Below are 24,823 nucleotides of genomic sequence, written 5' to 3'. Positions count from 1 at the left end.
ACAACAGAGGAGAGAACAAATGGAAAGTTTTAGGATTAATTAGTAGGACAAAGATATAAATTATTATGGAAAAAGTTTCAAGTAAAAACAAAAAAAGAAGAGATTTAAAATATAAGGAAAATACATTTTTATTCGTAAATCTAACGCATTTTTTTTTTGATTTGGGAGAAAATTTGGAGGATCTCGAAAAGTGTTTTTATAATAGAATTTTTTTCAGTTCTAGAATTTAATTTCAGGAGACAAAGACTTTTCCTGGTTCAAAATAATGGGCAAAGTGAACGATAAGGTAAGTTTTTAAAGAAATAAAATGAGAACTAAAAATTGGATTTTATCAGTAAAATAATTTGGTCAGTAAAAAATCAAAAATTAGTCTCATTTAACTAACATAAAGCGACATGTAAAATGATTCTGAAGGAAAGGACTGTGCATTTCGTTTTCATGAAACTTCCCTGTTCTTAATGTGTACCTGATCGATATTAAATTTTAAGTTATAAAAAAATTCAAAGTTGGTCAATAAAAAGTTAAAAAGTGATAATAAATCATCAAATACCAAGATGGTTTTTTGTAACTTCTTCATTTTTCCTTTAACCTACAATATTTTAATTATTTTTAGAGGATTTACAATTTATGATTTTCGCTTTATTTATGAACTTTATCAAACTTCACGTTTACTGACCATTTTTCCAAAGTACTGTCTGCCTATTTTACCAAAGAAAAACAACTTTAAAATCTTTCGTTTTAGTATAGGGTAGATTGGGGTAATTCAGAACCATTTCCATACGCTTTATACTTGGCACAAGATTCAATACATTAAATTCAATTTTTTCTCGAGTACGTAACATAAACTTACTCCTTGACTCTTCTAGAATCTAGAGTATTATGCCTTAGGTATACTTACGACTTAACCGAGAGTCCGGTTTAACATAATTATATTCAAAATAATTGGTTTGACTAAATTCCCATCAGTTTTCCACTAAGCCGTTTCTCGGCTTAAGGCGAAACATGGATTAGTCAGAAACTGGTGGAAATGTAATCTGATCATTGTTTTGATTATAATTACGTTAAAACCATCTCCCGGCTTAAGTCGTAAGTGTGTCAAGGGCATTACAGTATACTGTATCATAGAAAAATATTGTTTTCCCATTTAAAAGATGTTCTGAATTTCTGCAATCTACTGTAAAGGAAAAGAAAGAATACCGAAAAATGCTGAAAATCCATTTGACTCCAAGTTAACAATGTGTAGTTTGAATTGAATTGATGCTGTGCCCTGTAATATCGAAAATAAGGGAAGCGCCCCAGCCATTGGCAGTGTTCCTCACACATCACATCATTAGATTGTCTCCGTATTGATACTCCAAAATAAAATTAATATTTATAATTGTTTGCTATTTTTTACCCATTAACTATTGCAAGGATGCGCATTGAGTTACTTAACTGAGAAAAAAAGAGGGTGCGATTAACTTTTTTTCCTCATAACTTTAACACTTTTTAGGTGTAAAACTATATCATTTTTTAATGTTAATTTTACACCTTTTTAAGGGTAAAATTAACATGAAAAAATGTAACTTTAACCCCCAATACACCTAAAAAGGGTAATATTTACACCGATTTCGGATCAATAATGTAGGGTAAAATTAACATTTCTGGAATGTTATTTTAACTTTTTCGGATTTGTCTCAGTGTTCATATTTAATTTATAAAACCAATTACCTGTTACCCAGATTAAATTTATGGCGATCCAAAGTTCCCCGATCTGGTGTATCATGTTCAAGTATTTAGAGATATGGTCATGTTATTAATAATTTTTCTATGAAGAAAATTCAATAAAAATTCAATACATTTTATTCTTAATAAACTTATGGCTTTTGCTCACAATAATTAGTATTTTCAGACTTTCATTTCAATGGGGTCTGTGGAATCGGGGAGGAGGGAATCCTTGGGGAGGTCGAAAGGGTCTCGGAGGTGGCATTCCTGGCCTCATTGGCCGATGAAAAGGATCCACCATGAAGGGTGAAGTAGGGAATGGGGCATGAGGTCGCATTGGGCGTGGAATGTGTCTTGGAGGCATGACAGCCTGAGAAAAGAGTCCTGTTTGCCAAGAAGGATCGTACCAGTCATACATGGAACCATCCGGATATATTGATGGGTAGACGGGAACAGGAACAGGAACTGTGACAATTTTTGTGGTTTCTCGGACTGGAGTCTTGGATCTCCTATCTCTAGACCGTCTTCTACGTCTCTCGCGGCTGCTGCTCCTCCTCCTAGTCCTCCCGTCACTTCCATACTTCTCCCTCAGGCGATCCCTCTCACGCTGGGCATCTGCATAGTAGGGAACTTTCTCACGCGGAGGAGAAACGGACTTTGGCCGACGCCGTGGCGAAGATCGACGACTCGTGGAAGCTTGACGTCTCCTGTACGAGTCATCGAGACTTCGGCTACGACTTTTTGATCGTCTCCGGCGAGATTCTGGCCTTTTCCTCGAAGATTTCAGGGATTCATCGTCAGTCTCTGAAGAATTCTACAAAAAACTCTCTCAATCAAATCTCTCTCAACTCTCGGTTTTAGGTACTTTTTTACTTACTGACGAATCTCTCTTGGCAGCACCTCTTCGATGCTTAGAGGATTCCTTGCCATCACCTGTGGGAGTTTATTGCAAAATTTACATGACAATTTCTTTAAATAACTCCACAAAACAAAGTTAATTCTTTTCTTTAATAACAATTTTACAAAAAATTAAGTTATTTGAGCAAAAATCTACGTGTTGATTGAAGAAATGTCCTCCAGGAAATGGTGTTGATTGAAGAAATTTAAGGGTGTTGATTGGGGCAACTTGTTGATTGAAGATTCGTATTGAATTAATTTTTGGCTACCCACACTCCCGCCAATTGGAATTTGCTGAATGTTGATTGTAAGAATCTTGATAGGAAGATATCCCTTGGCGTTGTTTTGTCAAACTCCCGGATTATTCTGAAAGTAGATAAAGTTACGGAAAATGTTTCAAACTTACTTTTTCCTATCCTAGAAACGATTCGTCTCCTCAGCTCCTAGACCTCGTTGTTCAGCTCTCAGAAACGTCTGTGTTGATTGATGATCTGCTCTCTAGATTATTTGGACATCTTGATGATCTCTCTTTTACTTTAAAGTCTCAAGAATCTCATGAAAATTAATTCACAAAATATTCTAATCTCTTATTTTCAAAAATACTCATCAAATTCTCTGACTTGTGACATGTTCTTCTAGTGTTGACATTGATAGAAGATTTCTTCATGCCATTACCCGTCCTTTTGTGTTGAAAGCCGTCCCGGGAATCCCGTGATGTAGATGGAACATGCCCAAGTTTGGGAAATTCGTCCTCATAAGCCTTTCTTTCATCTTTCTTTCCTAATTCATCACGATGATGATGGGATTTTTTGATGGTGTCTTCATGTGTTGATGGATGTCTCTCTGCTTCCCTCTTCGATGCCGATCTGCAAAGCAAAATCATTGAATTTGCAGCATTTCTGGGAATTTTCCGGAAGCCATTGTTAGTCAGACAAGGCTCTAACCTTCCGCCATTTGTTTTGTACTTTCCCTCATATTTTTCCTTATGCGTCTTGGAGCTAGGTTTTTTAATCATAGATACACACTGGACACTTTTACCAACAACTTGGAATAGATATAAAAATATTATTAACCAATTTCACTGGTATATTGACAATTTTTTCACTGTTTTGCGGATTTTGCGGCTACTCCTCTTGCTAATAGGCCTTTTTTTTATTTCACAATGCAATATGAGCGCCGCCTGGTGGCTAAAAAACAGCTGGTTTGACAAGTAAAAGGTGCAAGAAAATCGAATATGCAACTGTGGAATAAATACAATTTTTCACCTAAAAATACTCAAAATTAGTGGAAAAAAACACAATGAACCTCAAGTTAAAGTGTCCAAGTATCTTCTGCATTTGAAAAAAGTGAAAAATTTGTCATATTCAGAGTGTGATTTGAGGTGGAAAAAAGTGAGTCTCTCATGGCCGCAGACTTGTCACATTTCTCGCTACATTTGCATTTATTTTCCCTCAAATCTCTGACCTTTTTCCTCCTTTCACTCTATTTATAATTGTGAGTGTGATAAATAATCGTCGGGGGACATTTTGCTGCAAGTCGGTGAGTGGACTGTGGCGTGGTTTATCTACGATGGGAAGAAAGTAATGGCGGATGAGTTTCCGGAAGGGAATTTGTTTGAGAAATCTCAAAATTTTCTTATCTGGAAAGTCATCTGGCTCATTGAATTCAGTAAAAATTGCCCCTAAAGATTCTTTAAACCTTGACCCAGTGACTGAAGTCAAATATTGTGTCTGTTTCAGGTGTTTATTGAGGTGTGTTAGAAGAGTCTCGTGATATAAGTGAAAAAACCTCCCACGTTTCATTTCGGGAAAGCCGCCAGATATTTGCGCGGGGAGAGAGGGCTTTGCAGGTCAGTGTATGTGTTTAAATCAAATGAGGGCAGAGATTCTACTGTGCCCCATTTTGTGCTGAGACATGGAAAATACAGATGGATCAGATCGTCAGCGCGATCATGATTCACTGAGTGTTTCCCTCCGGAATTTTCTCAATGTTGCCGCAATGTTTCAATCGACAACCGTGGACACACCTGAGACATCAGAACGTCCAGGTTAATGTCTCGTGCACAATCTTGTAGACTGCCCAGTAAGCTCATGAAAAAATGTTTTCTCTTTCTGTTTTCCCCCATGAAAATTTCCAGATATGGACTGTGATCGTTTATTTGCTGAGCCCCTTGTAGATGATGGTATTCTCGATCCCGTCTTCCTGGTAAGTTTATGAACACATTCCCATCACTATTCAGTGGCGTAGCTAGGATTGTTGTCTGATTTCTTTAAAAAAAATTGAGTCAAAATTTAATTAAAGTGACAAAACCTATTAAAAGAATTCATTATGCCCAACGCACAATAACTTTTGTTTAGTAAGCTTGTTTTTGACTTTTCAGTGAGAGTGAATGAAACATAGATCTAGTCATCTCGCTCACTCTTATAGACAATTTTGAAAACAAGTTTACAAACAAAAGTCATTGTGCGCTGTACATTAATGACAATTTTGTATGTAAACAAATGTTTATTTTTTAATTTATATAAAAACAGTGGCCCAGAAAATTCGTTCTATATTCGAATTCAGAAAATATAAGAAAAAAAATGGAGATATAACTTTGGCTTTTAGACCGAAAACAATATTTAAAAAAAATATATATAAAAAGATAAGTAAATATATCCATGATTAAATCTTTTGTCTGGAAAATTGAAATAAAAAAAAACAACGCACGAAATAAAATTCTTATGCAAAGAGTATACTAAAAATCCGTAATAATATAATATTAAGAAAATTAAAGAAATGGAGAATTTTTTTTAGTAATTTAGTTTTAAAGCGTACTTTTGAGAATTGCAGTAAAAATATACAGTGGGACCTTGATAGAGTCAACTAGTTATTCCCAGACTTATTGACTATAGGGATTTGAACTACATAGTACATTAGATAAATCAAGAAAATATTAGAATGTTTTATTTATTTAACTTATAAATTTTTAATAAAGATTATCGTAAATTGTTCATTTTTGATCTTTTATTGACTCATGTTAAAGAGTAGTCAATATATTATCAAATAACATTGAACATTCATTTAATTTGGTTTAAAATTTTATGACGTTCTACAAATAACAGTAGAGAAAGATGAGCCGACGGTGGATGATACTCGTATTTTTAGGACATGAATGTCCTTCCGGTGAGCGTCGGTGTATTGGGTGCAATCCAAAATAAAAAAACACACAATGTACCAGAGCTTTCGACACCTATCGTGTCTTCTTCAGTGGTTCTTGGTTAGTCTTTCTTTGGATATTTTGTCAAGTTTTGGTCTACTTTTTTACACATCAGTTGTTTGAAATTAGTTAGGAGCGCTAGAATGTAGGATAATGAGGTAAAATACACAATCTTTTAGCTTTAAATTAATTTAAAACAATTATAAAATAGCAAAATTATCACTAACAATTTCTTTTCTTTCTTTGTTGTCATCAGTGCCAAGCCGTTTGATGACAACAAAGAAAGAAAAGAAATTGTTAGTGATAATTTTGCTATTTTATAATTGTTTTAAATTAATTTAAAGCTAAAAGATTGTGTATTTTACCTCATTATCCTACATTCTAGCGCTCCTAACTAATTTCAAACAACTGATGTGTAAAAAAGTAGACCAAAACTTGACAAAATATCCAAAGAAAGACTAACCAAGAACCACTGAAGAAGACACGATAGGTGTCGAAAGCTCTGGTACATTGTGTGTTTTTTTATTTTGGATTGCACCCAATACACCGACGCTCACCGGAAGGACATTCATGTCCTAAAAATACGAGTTCTACAAATAACTGTCAAAAAACTTAAATATTAAATTTAGGAGGGGTACCTGACGGATTATATTTAATTCAGATCTTCTGGTGTACGTCAGAGGCAGTTTTTTTTGTCATTTAAAAACTCAAAATTTTTCTCCAAAGCTTTCGACCCTTGGTATGGGTCTTCCTCAGTGAAGAAAGATTTTGAAAACACAATAAAATATTTCCCAGTCCACTGAGAAAGGCCAATAAAATTATGGTTTAACTTTTTAACAACGATAAAATATTTGCCGAAGTAAAAAATTTCAAAACAACATTTTCTTACTGTTAACAACTTCATGTTAGATTTCATAAATTCAAAAAAAAATTTCACATAAGAATATCAAAGATACTAACTAAATAAAAAAAAAAAACAAATAAAAATGCTTAAATTAAAAGATTAGGAACTGTAAGGAATTGAAAGAATTTACGAGTTGTCTAGGGCTATTTTTAGTATTTTAGTCGAATTTATAATTGATCTTGGTAATAAACAAATAGACAAGGGAACTTTCAATTGATCAAAAGGCTCATAGTTTTTTTTTTGTTTCAAAGTGATTACTGTATTAGTGTAGAGAATTTATCATAAGATTACCATGCCCTTACATAAATGCTTTTTTTTGTGTTAAAAATGTTACGTCGGTACACAAAAAGACTGGTTTTAATTTCGAAAAGATTATAGTACAAACATATAATATTGTTAGTTCAATAATAAAAGAAAAGTTGACTGTATCGAAGTCATACTAACATCAATTGTTTATTAAACTTTTATCGCAGCTTTCTTAGTAGTTTTGAAAAAAAAAAAACACTTTTTGATTTTGACAACAAATTTCAATTACATATTTCTCAAATTTTTCATTGGAATAGTACCATTAATTTTAATGTTCTGAAAAAGCACATTCTGGGAAAATCTTGGGAGGGATTAAAGGAACTTTTAATTAGGGATTTTATTTTATTCTGAGAGAGAAGTTGGTTTTTTTTCGGGTAAAATTACAATGAATAAGGAATCTAAGCTTAATGTTCTGCATATGCCTCATGTATGGACATATTTAATATTTTTAACATTAACAATGTTAACAATAGAATATTTAGAAATCAGTTAATAATCCTATTTAGGTGTGATTCCTTCATAATCACATCTTTTTTTGGGAGATAGTAATTATTATTCCTAGAGACACCACTGGCGCTTTTTTCTAGTAAAAGTTAAAGAAATAAAAAAAAAATATTGAAATAAAACTTGCTTATAGAACGACTACCATCCGTTGAATTCATACGTGAGACCTGCTCATGAACTGATTCATCCACCAAATGTATTCTCAACATATCAAAATTTGAGTGTTGTTGGGGCAAATTGTGAGATTCTCACCTCAGATTCCGTTCCACCAACATCAATTATGCAGCCAGATTCATCCACTTCCACTTCCGCTGAATACTATCGCGATCCCTTTCCCCTTGAATGGTCTAGACTAACTCCCTTTAGTCTCGATCAGAACTTTCCACTTCCTCAGGAAGACTCTGTCGCAGATTCAGCCATTAATTTGCGCCGGAGACGTGCTTCTCCTGATGATTCCCTCGACAATCCTACTCCATGTAAAATTCCTAACACCAATCCTGATTCATCTACGCTCAACTGCCCACCTGGATGCAGTGGGATTAAGTACGAGACTGAGAATTCCATGGCACCCGTACCGACTCAAGGGACTGGTGTTGTGAAGAGGGAGCCAACTCGGGAAGTGATCCAGGAAGAACAAAAGTTCCTGCCACAGGATCAAGCGACTGGGCAGCAAAAGCACGAATCGTTTAACTGTGCCGAATGTTTTCCGGAGGATCCTGCACCGCGCGATACTGCTGGCCAAGAAATGGCTAATGAGACCAAAGTGGAGCACAAAACGGAGACACCAAGGATGTCTTTCTACGAAGCACAGAGCTCTCAGCCAGGAACTTCGGCTACAAATTTGTAAGTTTCAGTTTTTTTTTTGGATTTGAATGAAATTTTTACTGAACAAAATTTTACCATTCCTATCCGGATTTGTACACTGTTCGTTTTTTTTTCGTGTTGCTTTAGGTCTGAGGAACCTGTGGCTGGGCCAAGTGGTGTTCAGAGTAATTCCTCAGGCAGTCAGAGGAATACAAAGCATGGTGGAGTGATCAAGAAAATCGTCAGCTGGTACGATGATTCGAGCTGTGATGAGTCTGACAATGAGAATGATAGAAAACGTTATCAGCAGTCATCTTCCTCAAGATCTGTGATTGTGACGAATGAGGCAGCTGTTCAGACGTCCTCTGAAACTCCAGTTCCCATTCTCACGGCCCCCGATCTCTCCCTGGATTGTCTGTACGATTCCAGTGGGGATGAGAGCGATGTTGTTCTCGTTATGCCGGACAATGTAAGGATTTTTATTTCATTGAGATGGTGGATCTTTTTTTCTGGGATTTATTAGAAGTTATTTTTCAGCCTCCAATAGATCTCACGGGAGATTCAGACGAGGAAGACTTATCGTATGGGATGATTCAGCCTTCCCAGCTGGAGATGCGCCCCAGTACTGTTGAGAGTGGCCGAAGGGCTCCAACAAATGAATATCTCGAGCTTCCAGCTGCAAATAATGCCTCCAGCAGCAACGATACTCCTCAGTCGAGAGTATTCAATGATTATCCCTGGGCATATTCATACAGATTGCATCCGGATAATACTTCGGACTACAATGTGGATTACTATTCGCCCAATCGACGTCCAACTCTTCTTCCTCTGAGAACTCTTTCGTAAGTATAGTTTTTGGTCAAAAACTGATGAGGGGGCATTATAATCTTCACAGAGACTTTATTGAAGTTAATACTTTTGTTTGCAAGGAACCTCGATCGAGGTCGAGAGGAGCCAGAGAGAATCCCTCTTCGATTGCAGAGGATGAGACAACAGATGCTGTCACCCCCACCGGCTTCGCCAGCTCCTTCGGTGATGATGCACCTGCCTCTCACGAGCACAAATGATCCTGTTCTCAGCAATATCTGCTACAATGAACGCGAAATCGAGCGACCGGCTACACCACCGCCTTACATTAGGAATTCTCCAACGTTAGCTCAGGACTTCAATACGCCGAATCCTTGCATCTATGTCATTTCGGACACAGATTCCAGGTCAGTAATTAATTAATTGATCTTGTATTTTAAATTTGATCTTTTCATATACATCTTTGCACTTTGCTAAATTTTGGAAAAGATAATCAAGTGAAATCCTCAAAATGCAAAATGCATAAACTCTAAAAGATAATGATAGATCGCGGTTTTTGAACTTTAAAGGCAAAAAAGAAATGGTCAGTAAAAAGTCAAAAGTGGCCAGTAGAAAATCAAATTTGATCAGCAAATAATTCAAAATAATCAGTAAAAATTTTCAATTTTGTCAGTAAAAAGTTAAATTTGGTCAGTAAAAACCTCGAATTGATCAGTAGATATATTCGAGTTGATCAGTAAAAAATTAAAAATTATTTAGCAAAAAATTAAAAATGAACAGTAAAAAGAAAATATGGTCAGTAAAAAATTAAAAATGAGCAGTAAAAATATTCGAGTTGATCAGCAAAAAAAAATTTAAAAAAAGCAGTAAAAAATTAAAAATGAGTAGTAAAAAATTAAAAGTGGTCAGCAAAAAATTAAAAATGAGCAGTAAAAAATTAAAAGTGGTCGGTAAAAAATTAAAAGAGGTCAGTAAAAAATTAAAAGTGGTCAGTAAAAAATAAAAATCGGTAAGTAAAAATTTAAAAACGAGCAGTAAAAAAAATTGGTCTGTAAAAAATAAAAAGTGGTCAGTAAAAAATAAAAAGTGGTCAGCAAAAAATTAAAAGTGATCAGCAAAAAATTAAATGTGGTCAGTAAAAAATACATATTGGTCAGTAAAAAATAAAAAACGAGCAGTAGAAAATATAAATTGGTCAGTAAAAAATAAAAATTGGTCAGTAAAAAATTAAAAGTGGTCAGTAAAAAATAAAAATTGGTCAGTAAAAAATTAAAAGTGAACAGTAAAAAATTAAATGTGGTCAGTAAAAAATTAAAAGTGGTCAGCAAAAAATAAAAAGTGGTCAGTAAAAAATAGAAAGAAAAAATAGAAAATAGATACACTTTTTATTTTTTGCTGGCCACTTTTGATTTTCTACTGATCAAATTTTATTGTTTACTGCTCATTTTTAATTTTTTACTGACCATATTTTATTTTTCACTGATCACTTTTAATTTTTTGCTGATCACTTTTAATTTTTTGCTGACCACTTTTTATTTTTTACTGACCACTTTTTATTTTTGCTGACCAATTTTTATTTTTTACTGACTACTTTTAATTTTTCACTGACCAATTTTTATTTTTTACTGACCACTTTTAATTTTTTACTGACCACTTTTTATTTTTTACTGCTCATTTTTAATTCTTTGCTGATCACTTTTTACTGATCATCTCGAATATTTCTACTGCTCGTTTTAAATTTTTTGCTGACCACTTTTTATTTTTTCTGCTCATTTTTAATTTTTTGCTGCTTTTTTAAATATTTTTACTGATCATTTTTAATTTTTTGCTGACCAAATTCAATATTTTTACTGCTCATTTTAAATTTTTTACTGACCACTTTTTATTTTTTACTTACCACTTTTTGTTTTTTACTGATCATCTTTTACTTTTTACTGATCATGTTTTATTTTTCACTGATCACTTTTTCCTTTTTACTGATCATGTTTAATTTTTTGCTGACCACTTTTCATTTTTTACTGACCACTTTTAATAAAGTACTGCTCTTTTTTTTAATTTTTTACTGATCTTTTTAAACTTTTTGCTGCCCTTTTTTATTTTTACTGATCATTTTTTTTTTATTTTTTACTGATCATTTCGATTTTTTTGCTGACCAAATTTAACTTTTTACTGCTCGTTTATTCAATGCCAACTTTAAATAGAGATTTATCTTAGGAAATTTCATATTTTTGCAAAGTGAAAAGTTAGGTAATTTTCATTTGCAAAATAAATTTCGGAAATTGTGGAAAATTTCTTTTACAGACCATGCGATCTCTCGCGAGAGAGACCTCGTCCAGTGGCACAGCCACAGAGTGGCTCTGTGATGCACAATGAACCGGGAAATGCACCTCCTCCACCTCCCAGGAACTCCAATTCTGGCGCAGTGGGAGGAAGTAGTGGCTCAAGTTCCTTCAATGTCATGGAGAGACCCACGAGAGGTAATCAGATGGGTGGAGTTGTGTCTTCGACGCAGCAACCCATTATGACGCCCTCGACGCAGCCAACGACTGTTTTCAGGTTGTTCAACAGGGCCAACACTGGCCAGGGAGCTTGTCATCCACTCCTGGATCATCGCTACAGTCGCATGGGAACGCGTCAGGTAGCTCCATATCACGGCAACTGTATCCGTCCGCCGCCATATGCGCCTCATGAGAATCTCTGGTGTCGCCAGCAGAACACCCAGGAGCTCCATCGTCGTCTCATGACGCCCAGCAATTGCGTCAGTGGACACAGGTAAGAACAGTTATTTCTTAATTCACATTTCTTCCCCTTTTACTTGGTTCCAAATGAAAAGCAGAGTATATAAAACGCCGATTAGAAATTTGTGATTTTCTCTCTACAACAAAATCTTGAACATCTTTTGGTAACATTAACTATCTATAAAAAAAATGCAAGGTTGAAAAAGGTGATCACTGATCAGTGAAGCTAAAAGTGTAAAATGCTTAAAAAAAAACTAAAAATCTTTATTTCTACTAAAATGAGTTTTGAAAAGTTCTGTTTTTTTTTCAGATAATTGTGTGAAAGTTTATTTTTAAATAATTTGAAGAGTGAAAAGTGAAAAAAGAATTGGAAAATATGTTATTTTATCTATAATCAAACATTAGGGGGAAGTGGGACACCTTTGAAAGTGCGCTACCTTTGAAATTAAGATTTTTTTTTACCTATTTTTTAAATAAAATTGAGCCTTATCATGATATAATTTAGCTGCACAAACGGATTGAGAAGCTAAATTACATTATGATATGATGACTCATTTCCACTTAAACATAAGGCCTCTTCACATTGGCAGCAATTTTCGTCAAAAATGGCTTTTTTGAAGAAAATTGTCTGTACTGCTGCAGGTGGAAACGTCAAAATTCTGTCAAAAATGCATTTTTTGACGAAAATTGCTGCCAATTTGTAGAGGCCTTTAAGCAAAATATTTTAATTGCCTACACACTAGGCAAATTTTCTTCAATCATCCATATTTTTCTCAAAAATTCCTTCCAATATGTAGGCAATTTTTTTATTTTTGACAATATTTTCTCATAATGTGTAGGCAGCAAAGTAGAAATAAAAAATCAAAAAACCAGTGATAAACTTAGATAAGCTTATGGTAGCTGAGAATGTGTGAAAATTCGATTGTGAATTGAATTTTGAGGGTAAAGAATAGTGTCGAGCAAACGGTTCTCGGCCATCGAAATGGATAAAATTGGCTCGATGCGATTCTTTACCGAGTTATTTCTTACATTTAGCCGAGTGACGGCCTAATGTAATTATTATAAAAAAAAGAGAAATGATTAGACTACATTCCCATCAGTTTCCCAATAAGCTGTCTCTCGGCTTAAGGCATAAAGGCGTCTACACATTGGGAGCAATTTTCGTCAAAAATTGCGTTTTTGACAGAAATTTGACGTTTCCCCCTACAACGCTGCAGGGAATTCCCTTCAAAAAAGCAATTTTTGACAAAAATTGCTTCCAATGTGTAGAGGCCATAAGTCTGTCTAGGGCATTATTAAGCTCAATATGGAAGTGTTTTACTTTAAATGTTTTTTCTATCAGTATAGTATCATTTTGATGAATAAAAAAGCTTAAAAAGTTGTCAATTTTTGAAGAATTTTTTTTAAATTTTGATAAACTTTTGTCAAAATACAGTAGAGTCTTCTAAATTCGAACGCTCGGGGGTATTTTTGACATTTCTCACCTCCCAAATTCGAACGATTTTTTTAAAAACTAACGAAATTTGTGTGAGATTAAACTGTATTTTGAATCAAATTCTCGTACTTTCTCGAAAGTTTTAGTGGTAACATACTTTCTTTTCATTTTACACGACCATAATGTATGTAAACATTCAGGAAGAAGCACAAAAATATGATTTTCATTCACCTACAGTGGACTCTCGCTTATCCGTGGAACGGGACCGAAATGTCACACGGATTTTGAGAGTGATACACATCAAATTGTTTGAAATCTAACGATTTTTTTGTTTACATTGCAAATTTATGGAGTGAATTCTGATCTGACTGAATCGACATTCTCTCTAAACATGCGTACTGTCCAAAAAAGTTACAATGAGAAAGAATTAACAGTAGATAGAGCACATTTGCTTTAACAAAAAAACCCAAAACGGGGAAAATATGTCAACAAAATTTTTAAAATTCAACTGTCTCACGGATTTTTTTATGTCACCCGGAAAAAGAGTCCACGGATAAGCGAGAGTCTACTGTAGAATACGAACTTTCTAACATAACCTCACAATTGACATTTTGAATCCAAACGGCGTTCGAATTTGAGAGATTCAGATTTGAGAGACTCTACTGTAGTACACTTTGTGACATTTGGATAAAATTTATTTCCAAGAGATTAATCTTCAAAGTGGTGCTATATTTTGACAAAATTATGATCAAAACTTAAATTTCCTAATTGGAGAAACAAACTCTACTCGTGTTTGCACCCACTTCTCTGCAATTTTAAGGCAATTTCCTTCAAAATCACATTTTGAAATTAAATTTTGAGGAAAATGTTTTTCAAAAGAGGCTTCCTAACTACTATACTAAATCCTACTTCCTTGTAAGCTGAGTATTTTTTTTTGACCTTTAATCTTTTCTGCTGCAGACAAGTCAATGCGCGTCCAGCGTGTGGCTGCAATGAGAGTCGCGGTAGTTTCCTGTATCCACGACGCCGGAGGATTTCCTATCCAGCTGCCATGGAGCATTCGCCTCCTTCGATGCAGCAACTCATGCCGCCCTTCCCCATTCGCTCCTATCGCGATCATCGTATGTGGCAGGACATGATCAGGGCCCGAGAGCAGCATGTGTACCACCACATGTACCACTATCCACCGGATGAGGCTTCTGGACCGCAGCTGCACGTGAGCATTGGACTGCGACCAGACAGGGACACGCATCCGCTGCTGTCGCGTCTCAATCAGTTTGTTAGGGTGATAGAGGCCCGTGGGCTGGCGGGCAGCAATCGAGGGGCCACACAGGAGGTCATCGAACGCAATACCTTTCCGCACAAGTACAAGAGAGTGCCCAGATCGACCGACGGAGACGAGGACAACACGGAGAAGTGCACCATCTGCTTGTCGCAGTTCGAGAACGACAATGATGTCAGGTATGTTAATTTTCTTTCATTTTGTCAAAGATGATGTTTTTTTTTGTTTTTTTTATTGAATTAATTATATAATTATATTATTTTATTAATAATTTTCTTTCAGGCGCTTACCGTGCATGCACCTTTTCCACATGGACTGTGTGGATCAGTGGCTCGTGACTAATAAACACTGCCCAATTTGTCGTGTCGACATTGAGACTCATCTGAGCAAAGACATGGCTAGCATATGACCACATCTCCACAATTTATTCTTCCCCGATTAACATTTTTAAGTCTTATTTTCTCTTTCTGTGAAAAGAAATCCCAGATGGAACAAAAATATTGATGTATCTGCCTTCCAAGCCTGAGGATCAGGAGAATCAGAAGTTTCCCATGTAATGAGGATGAGAAAATGCTGAGTGAAAGGAAAAGAGAATTGTTACACAAGATAAGAAGAGGAGAGAAGCATTTTAATGTGAAAGATTTGGGAGTAAGACATTGAAGAAATTAATGGTAAAAGACATTTTGGAGTGAATGGTATCAAAATTTGGATCTATTTCTTTATGTTTAAATTAATAATACTATATCTTCCCCATTTATAAATTGTAGAGAAAACAAACAAAAAAAAATTGCAAAGTGGAAGGGTAATTATCTTCTTTTGTACGACTGAGATTTTTGTGAGTGAGGTAATTGGATAAAAAATATTTTTGATAAGGAAAACTCCAAAATGAGAAAAAAAAAACTTTATATAAAGTATAATCTTTATTTGTTCATAGAAAATAAAAATTAATGTAAAGCACTAATAATTAAAAGTATATTGGGAAAGAAAAGTGCCATAAATAATTATAAAAAAAGGAAAATAAACATTTTTCTCTCACGGTATTTATTTGAATTTACAAAAGGTTGTAAAAAGTTTGCCAAACTGTTTTTTGCAGTGTAGCTCAGCTGATAAAAGTTCTTCCCTGAAGAGTCCACGTGAAAATTTTCTACTAGTTTTTCTATAGTTTTATTCCGTGTTTTGTGGTAGAAAGTGCAGAATGTCATGGTTTTTTGGATCTAGAGGTCAGGCACCATCGGCAGGAGATGGAGGTCCTCCAGATCCGTCCGGAAGTGCTCCTGGACAGATGCCTGATGCTGGCCTCAGTAAAGCCGAAAGAAAAGCCATGGAGGCATACAGATTCGACTCTTCAGCCCTCGAGAGAGCCGCTGAGGCTGCCAAAACCCTCGAAAAGTCCAGTAAGTTGAAGAATTTTTGGAAAATTAGGTTTTTTGATGAACAACATAACCTCAATGTTGCATAATCGAGAATTGAGATTGCAGAAGTTTATTTGGTATGTTTCACTTTCAGAGCACGCCAGGGAGGCTCTGGACCTGTCCAAGATGCAGGAATCCACGCGACAGCAAGAGTTGATGGCCAAGGCAAAGGAATATGAGGCTCACATTGAGACTGCCAAGGTTGAGCAGAAACGAGTTGATTACGAAGAGAGGAGGAAACTTCTAGCTGAAGAGACCAAGCATCAGCAGCAGAGGGCACAGTATCAAGATCAGCTGGCCAGAAAACGCTATGAAGAGCAATTAGTGCAGCAGCAGCGAGTCCAAGAGGAGAATCTCCGGAAGCAGGAAGAAAGTGTGGCGAAGCAAGAGGCCATGCGTAGAGCTACCATTGAGCATGAGATTGAGATGAAGGAGAAGAATAAATTGAAGTTGCTAGAAGCTGAACTGAGAGCTAAAGCGAAAGTAGACCGGGAAAATAGAGACATCAATCTTGAGCAGATCCGGCTGAAAGCCCAGGAACATCGAGAAACTGTGCTGGAGGGCATAAAAACTGCCGGATCTGTACTTGGAGCTGGAGCTCAGGCCATGCTGAACGATTGGCAAAAGGTGGCAACTGCAGCTGGTGGTTTGTCTCTTCTGGCTCTGGGAATTTACTCAGCCAAAGGAGCCACAGGAGTTACTTCCAGATACATCGAAGCTCGCATTGGGAAGCCTTCATTGGTAGGGGAAACATCTCGTTTCTCGCTGCTAGAAGCTGTTCAGCATCCAATTCATCTTATAAAGCGTTTCCGGAGCAAACCTGCCGATGCTCTGCAGGGGGTTATCTTAGCTCCAAAGCTGGAAGAAAGACTCAGGGACATTGCTATTGCCACGAAGAACACACGACAGAACAAAGGTTTCTACAGAAATATCCTGATGCATGGTCCACCGGGAACGGGAAAAACGATGTTTGCCAAGAAGCTGGCCAATCATTCGGGAATGGATTATGCCATCATGACGGGTGGAGATGTAGCTCCAATGGGCAGGGATGGAGTTACAGCTATCCAAAAAGTGTTCGACTGGGCCAATACCAGTCGTCGCGGGCTGTTGCTGTTTGTAGATGAAGCTGACGCGTTTCTGCGTAAGAGATCCTCAGAGCGCATCTCTGAGGATCTCAGGGCATCACTCAATGCCTTCCTCTACCGCACCAGTGAGCAGAATCACAAATTCATGCTTATTCTAGCTAGTAACACGCCAGAACAATTTGACTACGCCATCAATGATCGTCTGGACGAGATGGTAGAATTTACACTGCCTGGACTGGAGGAGAGGGAACGTCTCATGCGGCTCTACTTTGACAAATTCGTTTTAGAACCGGCTGCTGAAGGAAAAAGGTAAGAAAATCCTCTCAAATTTTTTTTCTAGTCTTCAATTCCCTGACACAGTTTCTTCTTATCCCAAAAGACGATTCAAAGTCGAACAGTTCGATTATGGTGCTATCTGCAGTAAAATGGCCAGGATGTGCGAAGGCATGTCTGGTCGAGAAATCTCTAAGCTCGGTGTGGCTTGGCAGGCTGCTCTTTATTGCTCCGAAGAGGGTATTCTCACGGAGAAAATGGTGCTGGATAAGTGTGAGGAGGCTATTCATCAGCACAAACAGAAGATGGCCTGGCTGTCGGATCAGGAGAAGGGTGACCATAAATCCATCACAGGCGGAAAGGGACAGTAAACTCAATTGTTTTTCCATTGAGAGTTTTCCGGAAAGTTTCATAACCTCCAACATTCCACTTAGCTGAATCTACAGGAAATTTATATTAAACTTCCTTCAGCTGGTGGCCTTTCTCTGGACATGCCCTCGAATGAGAGATGAGATAGTATGCATGCAGTGATAAGAAATTTTTTTGTTTTGGGAAAATAACCCAGAAACTGAAAAACAAGAAAGTTGCGGGCAATAAAAAAACGCGGGAAAATGGATCAAGGCCTTTTGGGACAAGATGGGACATTAGATCAGGCAGCACTTTTTTCCATTCTCAGCTGTCTGCTCAGGCTGTTGTCTCAAAATTCACAGATATTGCAAGTGTCTCGGAAGGTAAGTAGCTTAAAAAAAAATCGATTTTGCTGTTTTGTTTATGCTGAATGACTGTTTCTTATGTAAAATAATGAGATAATTATTGGCCTCTAGGAAGAGTCAGATTCAATTCATTTGGCACTATTTGGCAGCAATGTTATAACAGAAGTTTTTAAAGTGACAAAACTAAGAATCTCTAAAGCCATATACGAATTAGGTTTATCCTCCAGTTTTCAGAAATCAGTGGAAAAATTGTACAGAGAATAGAAGATCTTGTTGAGTCATAATTGAATTAGAGGGCAAAATCCTACCCCAAAACTACCCTCAACAAATGTGATAGATAGGGAATAGGGATGTCCAAATAGTGATAATGTGTTTCCTATAAGTTCTCAGTGCAATTTCTGTGTAAATAGAGTGAGAAAGTGGAAGTGAACAGAAAAGATGTCTCAGAGCCCCCCAAACTATATCGATGGGGTCCCTGTGAAGATATCCGAGAATTACAGGCCTCCCCCAATCATTCACCTGCCACAACCAACCCGAAATCGCCTTGAGCGTCGGGAACAGCCAGGCCCGGATAGAGGATATGACTTTACCCTTGAACTCAGTGTTCTGGCCAAGATTGGTGAATGGAGGACAATTAGGGATCGTGAGGAAAGTGTCCGGAGGGAGAGGATGCTTACGCGTGAGCAGGAGAGGCGGAGAGTGTTAGAGGAGAAGCAGAAAGCACTGTTAACACAAGTCTCGTACCCAAGTGCTGAGGATTTGTCATCAGAGGATGAACTGCCTGGGGAAGTGGCACAAATTGAGAGACATTCCACACCCCAAGGACACTTTAGTCCACCTACTAACTTCGATACAATCCTTATGCCCACTGTACTCCCTGGATCTTGCCACGAATCACAAACTACCCCCAAGTCCACCTTCACTGTTCCCGCAAAGATTAACTACAGTGACTTCGAGACGGATACCTCCAGTCCTTTTGATAATCTCGAACTGAAGACAATCAATGACCTGGACATCTTGGCGCAAGTTCTCAAAAGCACAGTGACCCTGGAGGGAACAAATGGGGACAATGAGAGTGCCCCAAAGACCACAGAATTGCCTCAAGATCGAGAAAATTCTAATGACTTCTATGCCCAATCCCTGGCCAAAGTCTCCTACGATACCATCTCCACAGAAGTCTATGCAACTCCTTCAGTACCAATGCCGCAGTATCTCAACTACCAGCCGGACAACTACAGTCAATCCATTTACCCAGCATGCTACGGGAATATCATCAATGGATCCTATTATTATGGCAGCTATGGGAATCCCATGGCCAGCACTTACACTAGCACCTACGTCCAGCCAATTCCACAGCCGGCTGTCAGTCAGAGTGTCCCGGACAGATTCAAGTCTAAGAGCGTCCCTGACATTGCTAATGAACTCAGCAGTGAGGTGCAGAGGCATTCGGAAAGAAGGCGCATCAGGAACAATAGTCAGACAATAGCGAGTCCATGTGATGAAGGTGAGTTAATAGAACAGAGTTGATGGATTTCTAGATTATTGAAGATTCACTTTTTGTACAAAAAAAACTTGATCGTTTCTTATCTCAGGGATTCAAGACCTTTTCAACGTAACCAAAATTAGCCCAATCGGTTGAGACAAACACTCTCTAGAACCTTTTTATTGTTTAACCTTGAAAAGCGTTATCGCCATGGATGATTCAAGGGTTAACTCTTTCCGGACCGCAGCATATGCTGCAAGCCAATTTCACAATTTTTAATCAAAAATATCTAAGCTCAGGAATTAATTGAGGTCCTACAAAAAATATCTCACATTTGGACATCCTTATAGTTTGTAATTATCCACAACAATAGGATTTTTATCAGTTCTGAATAATTAAAAAACATTGTTTTTCACAGAACATTTATATGCTTCTTTGGGTACTAAAGTCCCAAAAGAGACGAAAGAGTTAAGGCTTATTTTTAAAATACTTTCTGGAATTCACTTATAAAAAAAAGTAGTAATTTTATTGATTAAAACTCATTTTTCGAACCCGGGGTAATTGCATCATAGAGCAAGTGCTTTACCACTTGACCGACTTGACCCATTTAGTACTAAAGACGGTTACTTCGAAAATTACAACCTATGAAGGGGTTTTCCATCGTTTTACCCTGGATGTTGGACACCAACGCTAAGACGGCGACGGCCGCAAGGTGGGGTTACCATGAGTTATTGTAAGTTATTAATTACCACTTACCTAAATACAATACAATACAATACAATTTCACATGAATTCTCAAATTAATTGTTTTCTCTTTCAAAATAATAAAATTTATTTTGAAATTAAATGTGCATGTTGAAAAGTTGCGATTCAATTGACTTTACCCTGTAATATTTCAAATTTCACGGAGTACTTCAAGGGTTTGTTCTGAGAAAGCACAGATTTTAATGGATGTTCTAATAGTCGCAGGTTCGACTTATTCTTATTTTCATGATAAGATCAAAAGGACTTACTTTTATTTGTCATTTTTGCGATTTCCAGTTAGCTGAGATTCTTTACAAACTCAGCTTTTGTGGTCCTCTCAGCCCCTACGGCATCGATTGAACACAAATTTTAGATAGCTGGGTTTAAGAGCTTTCGATCAATACCAAACCTTAGGTTCTCCGACCCCTCTGACCCGAGCTATAAGCGTTAAAAATTGAATTTTCAAATGGTTATATTTTTTTTTGTATTTTGGAAAGTTCTCGTGGAGTATTACAACTCTTTTGACACGCTAACTTCATCCGATTTAATCGAAGGTCCGATTAATTAGAAAATCTATTTTTGAAATTGGATCGCACTCCTACCTCGATGTTCCCTGACCTGAGCTATAATCGAAAATGTCTTGACCTTGTTTTGATGAAATTTTAGTATTATTATATTGTATCTGAGGTCGAGATCTTTCCAACGATGTGTCCCACCCGTCTTTATCCAAACCCAATGTACAGCGACCCTGAAGGCCTTGACAGATCTGTGGATTGGCCGAGAAACGGCTTAGCGTAATTTTGTTCGAAATAAGGATTAGGGCAGAATCACATTGACAGTAAAATGCTCACCGTTTTTCATTGTTTTACTCATTTTCATTGCAATTAGTACGCAAATTTTAAATTACCGTATTACCTTATCTCATACTCGATGGCACTAGGTGAAAATAATATAAGAAAATTGAATAAATAAAACGAAAATGTGATAAACGTGAGCAAAAAAAAAACTAAGATTTTTTCCTACAGTTTTTCGTAGTTTCTTTGCTCACCGTTTATCGTATTTTCATTTTATTTCTTCAATTTTCTAGTATTATTTTCACCCAGGGCCACCGAGTATGAGATAAGGTAATACGGTAATTGAGAATTTGCGTAATAATTGCAATGAAAATGTGTAAATTAACGAAATACGATGAAGCTTTGACGGTGACGATGAGCATTTGACTGCCAATGTGATTCTGCCCTTAAACTACATTTCCATAATTTTCCATTAAGCCGTCTCTCGGCTTAAGTCGTAAGTCTGTTAAGGACCTTACTATATCCAAATGGATCGAACTCTATCTGTAAGGTTTCTTAACCTATTTCAATGAATTTTTTTTTCTTTTATTTACCATCCCCACTCAGATTACAATAGAAAATTATCAGTGATAAGCCCAGATAAGCTTATGCTTATGGTATCTGAGATTCTTTACAAGTGACCTCGAAATTCTGTTTACAACTCTGAATGTGTTAAACTTTATTATTTGAATTTTGCGGGTAAAGAATCGCGTTGAGCAAACTATTCACGGGCGGCCGAAACGGATAAAATTGGCTCGAAGCGATTTTTTACCCCCAAAATTCAATTCAAAATCGAATTTTCACGCATTGCGAGTTCCAAGCACCCCGAGTTGTACGCATATCGACGTCACTTGTAAAGAATCTCAGCTACCATAAGCTTATCTGGGCTTATCACTGGTCATTTTCTATTTTAAATAGTCTGAGTGGAGTAGGCCAACAAAAGAAAAAGTTCATTGTAATCGGTTAATAAACGTTCACAGTTCAAGCACCTTTTAGAAATCAACCAATCTGGATTTATCTAATGATTATAATCTTTAATCTATAGGGTTAACAAGTCGGCAACCATTGTCCGTGAAGGAAAATTCATTAAAACAACCATCTCGATTTTTTTTTATCAATGGATGGAAGTAATTAATTCCATTTTGCAGTAGCGAACAATGATATTTTATGCTTTCTCTAATGCATTTTCATTAGAAATCTACTTCAATTTCAATTATGACTTTGTTATATGCGAATTTCTTTTGCAGAATGTGAAGAAGAAGAGAAGAATCAGGCGCTAAAGTCGTCTGAAGAAGGAAAGAACGAAACCTTTACTCAGCTTTCGGAATCATCTCAGAAATTAGCCACAACTATCAGCACAATGGGATTTCCCCTGGACAGGGTATCCCGGGTGACTCAGGTGCTGGGGAATGATGACAAAAAGGTGAGATAGAGATAAGATTATTTTTTTTTGCAGTGATTCCATTGTACTTAATTGTTGTTTTGCAGATTGTCGACCATTTGATACCACTAAGTGAGCTTCTGGATTTGGGATTCGAGGAGGCCAAAATCTCTGAGGCACTTCTCAAGTTTGATAATAACAAAGAACGCGCACTGGACTTTCTCATCTCATAGTAAATCCTGATGCAGAAAGTGCGCATTGTTTTCTACAAGATTGAATTAAAAAAAAACATTAAGTAATTTATAAAATTAGCTAAAGCAGGATAGAGTACTTTTGCTATGAATGCCCTGCATCCGCTTGCTTTTTCCTTCTCTTATATATATATAAAAAAAAAACATAAAAAAGAAGGAGAAATCAGTATTTTTTATTTATTCATTTTTCATCGGAAAATCATCCTGAGAAGCGCGAGGAAACTTCGAGCCCTTTTTCGATTGTTTGCACAATTTGCCGTGAAATCTCATGGGCTTTTGAAGGCATTTTCATAAGGAATTTGTACACATTTCTTTTTTGTTGTAAGTTTACTGAAGAATTTAGAGAGCGATTTTATTCATTTGGGCAATGGGAACTTAAGCTGGAAGTCTTTTTCTACCAAAAACACTAGTCTGAAGGAAGACGTTGACTACGTTTATATAATGCTAAAAATGGGCCAGAGATTTACTTCAAAATACCGAAGATTTTGAGAAATTTCGATCAAAATTGAATATGATTATCCTGAATATCCGCTTTCATTTTCTTCGTGTCCTTCGTGTCTATTTCCAACTCTAAAATAAACCTGAACTGCGTTCGGTAATATTTTTAATCTGAGATTATTTGGCGTATAAACGTAGTCACTGAGAGGCGGGAAATTCTAATGAGAAGCTATACATTGTAATCAAGAAAATTCATTCCCAAAATGTGTGGTATTTGATTGAGAAGAATTAAATTATGAAAAGAAAAATAAAACACGTTTTAATTGCATTTTATAATGTAGAGATTGTGTTTTCTTTTATTGATCTTCGAGTAAGTTCATAAATTCACAATTCATCACTGAAAACAAGATTAATAGCAGTCTCGACGTCTCCGTTGCAGAGCTGAAGGGCCTGGAGATTCACCTGGTCATCCAGGAAACCCATCTCTCGCATTCTCTGCAATTCCGCTGCGTATTGCTGAGCTGGAGGGATTTGTGGTGCATCCGTAGTTCCTGCTGGAGTTCCAGGAGTCGGATTAATTCTGGCCAGGACGTCATTGAGCATAGAAGTGGAGATGGGTCGACTCCTTGAGCCACTTGATGGACCAGGAGCTGGGTTCTGTTCACTACCTTCGGCATTCTCATCGAGATTTCGCTGGGCAATATTTGACAGAGAATTCCGGGAAGTGTACTCAGCTAAAGCTAGAGCAGCTCCCAATTGCTGTCTCGTGATCCTCCTAGGAGTATTTCTGTCTGGATTCGTGGGCAAAGGACTCTCTGAACCTGATGAAGAATCCGATTGATCATCTCCAGTATAGACTTCCGTACTGGCGTCCTTTTTGGATTTCTCTGCTCCTTTGAGTACCTTGGCAATAAAAGGAGCTGCTTCCACTAAGATACTGTAGTTCTCCAGGATCTTCTCTATATTTTCTGGATCCTGCATTGATGACAGCAAAATAGGATCCCGGAGAAAAGCTAGAGCTCCGAGATTGCTGTGGAAACCTGGATATTCATCAAGGATTTCCTGAAGCACTTCAGGGCGTGAGATTCGCTGAAAGTTACTGCTCAGGAAGGTCTGGAACTGTGCAACAATCCTTTGCTTTTGCTCAGGAGTGATACTAACTTTCTGTGGAGGTTCTTCTTTTGGTACCTTCTGCATGGCATGAATTGTACATCCGGGCTTAATTGATTGGCTCTCCAAGCTGAGTGCGTCGTTTATGGGCTTCCCGCAGTAGATCAATTCTGTAAATGTAAATAATTAGTAAAACATTCTACAATTCCCATTAAATTAAAAGCGAAAAATATATTACCTATTTCTTGAGCTGGAATCTTCACTTTCTTGGCCACTTCTTCCTTTATGGGATCACTGTTCAGCGATAAATGCACATTGTTCACTACAATCCTTTCATAACCACTGTATGTAGCTACTGGAAAACGAAGTCCAACGTACACTGAAACCATTTTTAATCACTGATTTTCACTAAAATCTAAGAAAATTATGTGAAAAATGTGCAGACAAAATTATCAAAACAAAGCACAGATGACTTGAAAAAATTGAATAGGCCTTTTTATTTTTACTCTCAACAGCGCAC

The 24,823-nt window shown here is 36.8% G+C and overlaps 5 protein-coding genes across 6 annotated transcripts; 3 read left to right on the top strand and 2 right to left on the bottom strand.

The window, feature by feature from the left end:
• Positions 1-1,819: 1,819 nt before the first annotated feature.
• On the bottom strand, positions 1,820-3,772 carry LOC129798793 (serine/arginine repetitive matrix protein 1-like). The gene is made up of 4 exons (XM_055842141.1): positions 3,546-3,772; positions 3,277-3,467; positions 2,582-2,637; positions 1,820-2,518 (listed from the first exon to the last, which is right to left on the bottom strand). Exons 1-4 carry the CDS (start codon positions 3,614-3,616, stop codon positions 1,901-1,903), a joined length of 936 nt encoding a protein of 311 aa, XP_055698116.1. The 5' UTR covers positions 3,617-3,772; the 3' UTR covers positions 1,820-1,900.
• Positions 3,773-3,785: 13 nt separating this feature from the next.
• Positions 3,786-15,620, top strand: LOC129798784 (uncharacterized). Of its 2 annotated transcripts, none has more exons than XM_055842128.1 (10): positions 3,786-4,140; positions 4,341-4,450; positions 4,739-4,806; positions 7,648-8,357; positions 8,466-8,787; positions 8,856-9,160; positions 9,248-9,532; positions 11,427-11,897; positions 14,259-14,759; positions 14,863-15,620. In XM_055842128.1, exons 3-10 carry the CDS (start codon positions 4,741-4,743, stop codon positions 14,987-14,989), a joined length of 2,787 nt encoding a protein of 928 aa, XP_055698103.1. In that variant the 5' UTR covers positions 3,786-4,140; positions 4,341-4,450; positions 4,739-4,740; the 3' UTR covers positions 14,990-15,620. The 2 variants fall into 2 exon arrangements, with proteins under 2 accessions (XP_055698103.1, XP_055698102.1); XM_055842127.1 differs by having other exon boundaries at positions 4,341-4,648.
• A 39-nt stretch (positions 15,621-15,659) lies between these two features.
• On the top strand, positions 15,660-17,966 carry LOC129798787 (ATPase family AAA domain-containing protein 3A homolog). The gene is made up of 3 exons (XM_055842132.1): positions 15,660-15,974; positions 16,087-17,386; positions 17,457-17,966. Exons 1-3 carry the CDS (start codon positions 15,776-15,778, stop codon positions 17,719-17,721), a joined length of 1,764 nt encoding a protein of 587 aa, XP_055698107.1. The 5' UTR covers positions 15,660-15,775; the 3' UTR covers positions 17,722-17,966.
• Positions 17,967-18,290: 324 nt separating this feature from the next.
• Positions 18,291-23,533, top strand: LOC129798790 (ubiquitin-associated protein 1). The gene is made up of 3 exons (XM_055842138.1): positions 18,291-19,567; positions 22,371-22,546; positions 22,612-23,533. The coding sequence occupies exons 1-3, from the start codon at positions 18,502-18,504 to the stop codon at positions 22,735-22,737; spliced, it is 1,368 nt and encodes a 455-aa protein (XP_055698113.1). The 5' UTR covers positions 18,291-18,501; the 3' UTR covers positions 22,738-23,533.
• LOC129798792 (ubiquitin-like protein 7) lies at positions 23,517-24,823 on the bottom strand. The gene is made up of 2 exons (XM_055842140.1): positions 24,542-24,823; positions 23,517-24,473 (listed from the first exon to the last, which is right to left on the bottom strand). The coding sequence occupies exons 1-2, from the start codon at positions 24,690-24,692 to the stop codon at positions 23,578-23,580; spliced, it is 1,047 nt and encodes a 348-aa protein (XP_055698115.1). The 5' UTR covers positions 24,693-24,823; the 3' UTR covers positions 23,517-23,577.

The sequence above is a fragment of the Phlebotomus papatasi genome, chromosome 1 (assembly GCF_024763615.1).
Source record: "Phlebotomus papatasi isolate M1 chromosome 1, Ppap_2.1, whole genome shotgun sequence".
Taxonomy (NCBI): Eukaryota; Metazoa; Arthropoda; class Insecta; order Diptera; family Psychodidae; genus Phlebotomus; species Phlebotomus papatasi.
The sequence above is the reverse complement of the archived record's forward strand: the minus strand, read 5'-3'. Positions and strand labels throughout refer to the sequence as shown.

Coding starts and splice junctions, on each gene's coding strand:
- LOC129798793 (XM_055842141.1), bottom strand. CDS start 3,616: ATGATTAAAAAACCTAGCTCCAAGACGCATAAGGAAAAATATGAGGGA. Junction 2,638..3,276: donor CTTTCAACACAAAAGGACGG/GTAATGGCATGA, acceptor AAACTCCCACAG/GTGATGGCAAGGAATCCTCT. Junction 2,519..2,581: donor CTGCCAAGAGAGATTCGTCA/GTAAGTAAAAAA, acceptor AGTTTTTTGTAG/AATTCTTCAGAGACTGACGA.
- LOC129798790 (XM_055842138.1), top strand. CDS start 18,502: ATGTCTCAGAGCCCCCCAAACTATATCGATGGGGTCCCTGTGAAGATA. Junction 19,568..22,370: donor AGCGAGTCCATGTGATGAAG/GTGAGTTAATAG, acceptor TTTCTTTTGCAG/AATGTGAAGAAGAAGAGAAG. Junction 22,547..22,611: donor TGGGGAATGATGACAAAAAG/GTGAGATAGAGA, acceptor GTTGTTTTGCAG/ATTGTCGACCATTTGATACC.
- LOC129798787 (XM_055842132.1), top strand. CDS start 15,776: ATGTCATGGTTTTTTGGATCTAGAGGTCAGGCACCATCGGCAGGAGAT. Junction 15,975..16,086: donor CAAAACCCTCGAAAAGTCCA/GTAAGTTGAAGA, acceptor TTTCACTTTCAG/AGCACGCCAGGGAGGCTCTG. Junction 17,387..17,456: donor CCGGCTGCTGAAGGAAAAAG/GTAAGAAAATCC, acceptor TTATCCCAAAAG/ACGATTCAAAGTCGAACAGT.
- LOC129798792 (XM_055842140.1), bottom strand. CDS start 24,692: ATGGTTTCAGTGTACGTTGGACTTCGTTTTCCAGTAGCTACATACAGT. Junction 24,474..24,541: donor GATTCCAGCTCAAGAAATAG/GTAATATATTTT, acceptor TTACATTTACAG/AATTGATCTACTGCGGGAAG.
- LOC129798784 (XM_055842127.1), top strand. CDS start 4,516: ATGGAAAATACAGATGGATCAGATCGTCAGCGCGATCATGATTCACTG. Junction 8,788..8,855: donor TTCTCGTTATGCCGGACAAT/GTAAGGATTTTT, acceptor GTTATTTTTCAG/CCTCCAATAGATCTCACGGG. Junction 9,533..11,426: donor ATTTCGGACACAGATTCCAG/GTCAGTAATTAA, acceptor TTTCTTTTACAG/ACCATGCGATCTCTCGCGAG.